This window comes from Priapulus caudatus, unplaced genomic scaffold (genome assembly GCF_000485595.1).
Source record: "Priapulus caudatus unplaced genomic scaffold, Priapulus_caudatus-5.0.1 Scaffold26, whole genome shotgun sequence".
In the NCBI taxonomy this organism is placed as follows: Eukaryota; Metazoa; Priapulida; class Priapulimorpha; order Priapulimorphida; family Priapulidae; genus Priapulus; species Priapulus caudatus.
This window is the reverse complement of record NW_014577087.1, coordinates 349,955-357,852: the sequence shown is the minus strand read 5'-3', so window position 1 is coordinate 357,852 and position 7,898 is coordinate 349,955. Positions and strand designations below refer to the sequence as shown.

The following is a 7,898-nucleotide window of genomic DNA, read 5'->3' as shown; positions in this document are numbered from 1 at the left end:
CACCCCATACACAGCCACAAGTACGTGCTCATACCCGGCCTACCCTACCCCCACACCCCATACACAGCCACAAGTACGTGCTCACACCCTGCCTACCCGACCCCCACACCCCATACACAGCCACAAGTACGTGCTCACACCCTGCCTACCCGACCCCCACACCCCATACACGGGCACAAGTACGTGCTCACACCCTGCTTACCCCCACACCCCACACCCCATACACGGCCACAAGTACGTGCTCACACCTTGCCTACCCGACCCCCACACCCCATACACCCACACCCCACCCTTACCTCACCCCCACATCCACCCCGCACCCACTACATAACCACCCCCACCCCACTCCTACACCTTGGCTACGCCAGAGCGTGTGCCTGGCAGTCGAGAGGGGAGGAAGTACTAGTTCTAAGCACCACCCCACACCCCAGATACGTACGCCAGAGAGTGTGTGCCTAGCAGTCGAGCAGGGAGAGAGTAAAGGGTTTAAACTACTCCACGTTGCGCGTTTCGTCGCAAGGCGTACGTCAAGTGACGCGTGTGAAATGCTCTCTGATCCGTTTCGATTGCCCGCGATAGCTGTCGCTCGATGTTGGAGGGTTAGGGATGATGCGTGCTGCAGTTTACTCACGTGCGTGTTCGCTCTCTCCATCTCTCCTGTAATCCTGCCAGCGTTGCAGTGGGTGACTGTCCAGTTTTATGTCGTCACTGAAACAGTGCCACCTGGTGAGTAACTGTGGCTACATTTTACATCAACATCTGGCAGCCTCAAGCTGCGTTTACACTATCGATTTTTGTCAGCAAATCGTACCGATTTCGAGTGCATTCCAACTAATTAGCTGAAATTCGATTGTGTCAGAGTCAAGTCGCCGAGTTGGAGAAATAGAACGTGTTCTATTTTGCACGACTCGGACGATTTGCTGACAAAAATCGATAGTGTAAACGCAGCTTCACACAGCCTCTTTCCCACACAGGTATCTCGCTGACCTCTCTCTCTCTCCGTATCTCGGCAGGTCCCAGCGTGGAGTACGACCTGGTGCGCAAGGCGCAGGTGCGCTGTCGTGACATCCTCGCCTACGTCAACCAGGCCGTGCGCGAGACGGAGAACCGCGCGCGCCTCGCAGACTTCCAGAAGCGTCTCGACCTGTCGCCGCTGCAGCGACTCGACAACCCGCTCGCGAAGGAATTCCGCGTGAGTGTCCCCGCCGCACCGTTATCACTCGCCCGTATGTTAGCCCGCCATCGGGTTTTACGTGGGGGGGGGATGTTGGGTGCAGTAGAGGTAGACAGTGGGTTTGAGAGCCTGCACTTGTTAGAAATTACTTGCGCTGATAGAAACATCCAAGCACTGAGGTTCAACAGGTTGACCTGATTCGTAACGCTGGAAAAGCAAAAATCCAATTCGTGAACACAATTATGTGGTCATTGCTCTCGTGTATTTACTCTCTCTGTATGACCATCGCCTCCTATGGCTGTGTTGTTTGCTGTTCGGAATCCACGGATCTCGATCCACTCGATCGAAACCCTGGACCAAACAAACGCAAACCACTATCAACGCTTCCACGTTCGCTGCTACCTATCACGAATGTTCATAACAAGGAACAAGCTGTGATGGCTGAGCGCGGAGCCGCCATATTGGATCCCGCGTTCGAACTCCACCTCCTAGCAGGTCGCGTTGTGGATCGAGCAATCGTGGATGCTGAAACAAACAAACATCATGATCCACGATCCAGGGAATCGAGATCCGTGGAATCCGATCAAACAAGCACTGCCATATGTGATCCCTGCTCAATAATCCTCTGCAAAAATAGTATATTATATATAATTAATTAATTAATTCATTAATATTAATATGTAAATTACTTTATATATATGCTCGCCCCCCTCTGCCCTGCAGCACCCTGGACCTGAGCGAAGCACAGAAGTGCTTCTACGACGGCACGCTGATGTGGCGCTACAGCGTGCGCAAGCAATCGAATGATCACGCGCGTTGCCTCAGCACCTGCCGTGCTCATGCAGCGCGACGACAGCAAGTACTGGCTTAAGTTCATGAGCACGAACGTCGTGCCGGCAAGGAGACACGAATTCAATCACTCGCCCATCACAAGCTGCCAAACTTCTGACGCGCAACGTCGGCCCACGGGTACGCTGCCTGAATGCCCTGCTGCTGCAGTCGAGCCTCCTGAGTTTCTTCTCACGCTCCCTCTCCCTGCCTACCTCGCCTTTCCTACCCCACCATCCTGTGCCTTGCTCCCCTCCCGCCTCGCCTCTCTGGCCTACCCTCCTTCCATCCCTCACCTTTCCTTCCTTCTCTCCCTCCCTCCCCTCCCTCTCCTGCCTACCTCTCTCTTCCTCCCTCACCATCTGTCCTTCCTCGCCCTCCCTCCCTCCCTGCCTACCTCCTTCCTCCTCCCTGCTTCTGTCCTTCTCCTCCCTCACGCTTTCTGTCCTTACTCTCCCATCCTTCACTCTCCTGCCTACCTCGCCTTCTTCCCTAAACCTCGCTGTCCTTCTCCCCTCCTTCTCCTCCGCCTCTGCCTAACCTCTCCTTCCTCCCTAAACCTTCCTGTCCTTCTCTCCCTCCTCCCTCTCCTGCCCATCCTCTTCTTCCTCCCCTCACCTTTCTGCTCTTCTCTCCCTCTCTTCTCCTCTCTTGCCTACCATCGCCTTCTTACCTAACCTTCCTGTCCTTCTCCCCCTCCCTGCCTTCTCTGCCTACCTCTCCTTCCTCCTCATCTTCCTGTCCTTCTGCTCCTTCCGACTCCCTCTCTTGCCTACCTCTCCTCCCTCACCTTCCTGTCCTTCTCTCCCTCCTTCCCTGTCCTGCATCCCTCGCCTCCTGGTTTGTTTCTCCTGTCTTGCCATCCTGCACTTCCCTCATCTCTTCTGAAAATGTTACCCTTGCCTTTCCCCACACTCACTTTTCTATATATATTGCCAACGTTTCGGTTGTAGCATAATCTGCAGTGTAGTTGTAATAATTGTATTGATAAAGGAAATTTAGTTCCATGCCAATTTCTGTTTAACGTCCATAGACGTTCCATCGTCGCATTAAGCGGAGAGTGTCACCGATTACAGTGTGCTGAGAGATTACATGGTCGGTGTTGTACTTACGGTTTATGTGATGACACGTAGCAGCAGCTGTCTGCCAAATATTCCTTCCACACATCCTGATCACACACCGACAAGACTTCACTGCTTTGTGTTTCACTTTCACTGTCACAGAGCATAGGACCTTGATGTTTTCCGATGATGATGATGATGATGATGATGATGATGATGATGATGATGATTCCTGGGCCTTGACTCTCGTGTAAATTTTTCCAGATAAGAAAGCATTTTTCCTAGTCAGCACAAGTCCAGCAGGACCTCAGATCTACGAGTTGGTGGCTCAGACGTCGTCCGACAGGAAAGCCTGGGTCACATACGTCACGGAGGCCGCCGCGGCGTCCGGCACCAACAAGCAGCGGCCCGCACCAGCGCTGCCACCTAAGGGCACACAACAGAAGCCGCTGCCGGAGGCAAATAAGGAGGAGCCTACAAGCAAACCGGAAAGGTACGAAAAGGTTACTGCGAGTGGTTCAAAATTTGTGTGTGGTTTTTCAACTACGTTCGCTGTATTGAGATTGGAGGTTTGTTGTTAATCAGGTTTGCTGGAATATTGTTGTATTTGCTGCAGTGAGGAGGCACCATCCGAAGAGAAGAGTGAAGCAGAGGAGGGGGCAGCGGCAGCGTGAGTAACAGCATTACAGTAGCAGGGTGTCGACAGACAAACACGGTGATACCCACTAGCTGATTCCATTCTGACAACAATAATCATTACATGAATCTATCAATGAATCTATGAATCTGTAATCTCTCACAGCAACCATTAGAAAAATGAAACCATTACAATTCTTATAAATATATATATATATAATTATCATGTATTAGTATAATTATTACTTATATCAAATTTGATCTACGTGATTGTGACGGATGTGGAATGGCGGGGGTTGTAACTTGTTGAAGGCTGCTGCTTCAGTGAAGGGATTGTGGCAGGTGTGGAATGGCGGGGGTTGTAACTTGTTGAAGGCTGCTGCTTCAGTGATGGGATTGTGGTGGGTGTGGAATGGCGGGGGTTGTAACTTGTTGAAGGCTGCTGCTTCAGTGATGGGATTGTGGTGGGTGTGGAATGGCGGGGGTTGTAACTTTTGAAGGCTGCTGCTATTCAGTGCTGTCGTTGTTGTTTGCAGCGAGCCATCTAGTCAGGCCGAGGAGGGTGCGAAGCGCAAGACCAATGTCTCAGTGCAGGACATTGAGAACATCGAGTACTACCAGATCATCGACTATCCGCGGCTGATCAGCCCCGCCGAGGTGCTTGTGGACGACCCGTCGTCGAGAATGATGAGCCGTCGTCACTGCCTACGGTATGTCGTTACTCTACAGGCGGAGCGTATATGCATGACAATGCCAACATACTTTTACATAACCTGCATATCTCTCACTGCTTACGGTGTGTGTTATACTGTTTACTACTATAAACACTACACATCACTCTCATGTAATCTGTCTATCTCTCACATCACTGCCTACGGTACGTCAGCTACATGTCACTCTACTAGCAGAGATATACGTATACAATACACACCGCTCTTAGACATAACCTGTCTATCTCTCTCTATCACTGCCTACAGTACGCCTTACACCACATTATACCATCTACACATACCCCACCTCACACCCACCGTAACACGCGGACACGTGGCTGACGATGATGCCGCGTCTCTTTACAGCCCAGCTGCAAGCATCAGAACCAGCTGATCCACTAGATAATTATCCTTGCTTACTAAACACCCCTACCACTCACTAATACATCACCTCCTACCATCTACACCCTACACCCCCCGTACACACGGTAACGATGCTGTCACGTCTCGCTCGTTACAGCCAGCTGCAGCATCAGGACCAGCTGATCCACTAGATATTATCCTGCTTACTAAACCACCTCCTACAGCTCACTAATACATCACCACCTACCATCTACACACACACCCAACCGCGTACACACGTAACGATGCTGTCACGTCTTGTCGTTACAGCCCAGCTGCAGCATCAGGACCAGCTGATACGCGACGCGCTGAAGAAGAAGCAGCACATCATCGCGAAGATTCTCAACATCCCGGAGGAGGAGTTTGAGCACATCGCCGAGATGGCCGGCGAGGCGAGCGGAGAAGACAAGGAGGAGAGCGAACTAGTGCTGGCTGCAATCGCACAAGGTAAGGATTGAGAGAGAGGGGGGAGGGAGGGCGCAGGGGGAGGGGAGGATGCAGGAGGATGGGGAGGTAGGGAGGGGAGGAGGTAGCGAGAGGGCAGGACACAGGGGGAGGAGGAGGTAGGGAGAAGAGGAGACATAGGTGCAGACAGAGTGCAGGGTAGGATGATTGGGCGGGTGTGGGCGAGAACACAAAGGAGACGAAGAGGCGGAGGCATTTCAGTGCATCGGCACAGAAGGTGAGGCAGGAAGAGGGGAGGAAAAGAGGAGGGTACGAGACATAAGCGGGGTAGGCGATAGTACAAGGGGGAAAAAAGGGAGGAGGCGTTTGAGTGCATCGGCACAAAACGCAAGGCAGGGAGATTGGGGAGACCACTTAGGGTGTACCACTCCATGATAAGGTGGGAGCGCCGGTGGCATTGCAGACGTGGGTCTCAAACTCAAAGAGTTTCATTTCGGCGGAGGAGCCGGTATGCCTTCTGAGGATGCTGAATGCAATAATTAGTAGCCCGTATCGAAAGAATTGTTAATGGTAATGATACTGTTTCACCTGACCGATCGTTGGTTGTTCTGCAACCGGGGGCATTCTAGCGAATGTCTAGTACTGACCGTTGCTCATTGTCTCTGCCCCTCCGTATCGGTGACAGAAGATATTGATGCTGTGCATGGCAATAATTGTGAAATAGAACACGAAGTTGAAGCCGACAGGGGATGATGATCATGGTTCGTACAGTCCTTGAAAAGTCCTTGAATTTGAGGGGAGTCCTTGAAAAGTACTTGAATTTGAGGGGAGTCCTTGAAAAGTACTTGAATTTAGTAAATGTTGATTTTGTGCTTGAAAAGTCCTTGAATTTCATGAAAATGTGCTTGAATTTCATAAATATGATCCAGTAAATATGATATAATTTATTAATGTGATCCAGGTAAGTTTTAGAGGTGACATGCAGTGATTAAGAATGGGGTTATTAAATTAATCCAGGTATGTTTTGTTCTGTGTATGAATTCTGATAAAATGTCTGATAAAATGTCCTTGAATTTCCGATAAAATGTCCTTGAAAAGTCCTTGAAAAGTTCTTGAAAAAAAATTCAGTCTTCCTGTACGAACCATGATGATGCTTCAATGATGATATTCGTTAGAGGGAGTAACGTCTGTGTGGCTTTGTTACAGCTGAGCTGCTCCACAATCTGATAAACGACAGCATACCTGTTGAGGAGCAAGAAGGTGAGCCAGTGTTAATAGCATGAGCATGTAACAAGCATTCTACACTGAATTCCACTGAATTCGTAAATGAGTGCTCGGCACATGCTGAAATCTGTCTTTGTACACGGCAACGTTTGGAGCATATCACACACATTTTAGACCTGTCAAAGGTGGACAGCAACAACACTAGTTATGTAAACAAAGGTGTTTATTTATTTATAGTTGCTACTGTCGGCTATTTCACTAGACTGTAGTTCAATTGTGCTTATTTCATTCATAATAAACGTGATAACATAGATAAAATAATATAATATACATAATATGGGTATCATATAAATAAAAAACATGCCAATACGAAATAGTGCAACCTACATCACTTTTACAATTCATGGTGGTACCGGTGATGTCACGCGTTATGGACGTGTTCGCTTGTTCTCCCGCAGTGTTTGAAGAGGGCGCCACCTCACTGACGGATGAAGCCGTCCTGCCAGCCACCGTACCATCCTACAAGCTGCTGTGCATCGCCAACTCTCTCAACCAGTTCCTCCGACAGCTTCTGGTTAGTACGCGCGACCTCGGCGCGTCTTTCCCCCCCCCCCCCACCGCGTCGCCACGTCTATGTGACAATGACTTAGTACTCCCGGTGTAACGGAAACGTGGTAGCGCCACGCACGGTCGCACTGACGCATCGATGGAACCCAGTAGTACATCGTTTCCGTCACGTGAGATACGCATTAGGGGTTCGTCGCGAGTTTTCGCTGTCGCGTCACAGATGCCGAAGACGATGATGAGGGCACGTAGGTGCTCATGGCAATTGTCCATGTTGCAGTAGGTCATGGCGCCTCACGGCTGGTAAGCCGGAGCGATGTCGAAATGCGACGGTGGGGTTCGGGTGGTGTGGCCTTACCGTTAATGTTGGGGGGTAGGGAACTGTTAAGTTATCATTAGGTGTGGGTTTTGGGGAAGGTGTGCAGTCTTAGTATTAGAAATAGGTGTTGAGAGACGGATGTGTTGCTAACTTACTAGTATTAGCAGTGTCAGTTTTGGTTGGGGTGTGGCGCTGGCATTACAATGGGTGGTTGGGGTTGGGGTGTAGTCTTGGCATTACCTATTGGGGAGAACTTACCATTAGCGATGTGGGTAGGGGCGTCATGTGGTAGGAATGTGGGTAGATAGGTATTAGCGATGTGGGTAGGGGCATCATGTGGTAAGAATGTGGGTAGATAGGTATTAGCGATGTGGGTAGGGGCGTCATGTGGTAAGAATGTGGGTAGATAGGTATTAGCGATGTGGGTAGGGCGTCATGTGGTAGGAATGTGGTCCTCCGACAGCTTCTGGTTAGTACGCGCGACCTCGGCGCGTCTTTCCCCCCCCCCGTCCCACCGCGTCGCCACCTCTATGTGACAATGACTTAGTACTCCCGGTGTAAGCGAAACGTGGTAG

The 7,898-nt window shown here is 50.4% G+C and overlaps 1 protein-coding gene across 1 annotated transcript in view; it reads left to right on the top strand.

Moving 5' to 3' along the window:
• Nucleotides 1–7,898, top strand: part of LOC106814337 (rho guanine nucleotide exchange factor 11-like) — a 66,027-nt gene that overhangs the window by 55,453 nt on the left and 2,676 nt on the right. Inside the window, exons 24-31 of the mRNA XM_014818639.1 lie at nt 1,014–1,226; nt 1,961–2,143; nt 3,328–3,556; nt 3,680–3,733; nt 4,236–4,435; nt 5,082–5,258; nt 6,423–6,476; nt 6,899–7,014. Of these exons, the coding sequence (XP_014674125.1) occupies nt 1,014–1,226; nt 1,961–2,143; nt 3,328–3,556; nt 3,680–3,733; nt 4,236–4,435; nt 5,082–5,258; nt 6,423–6,476; nt 6,899–7,014 (1,226 nt within the window). The remainder of the gene's footprint in view (nt 1–1,013; nt 1,227–1,960; nt 2,144–3,327; nt 3,557–3,679; nt 3,734–4,235; nt 4,436–5,081; nt 5,259–6,422; nt 6,477–6,898; nt 7,015–7,898) is intronic.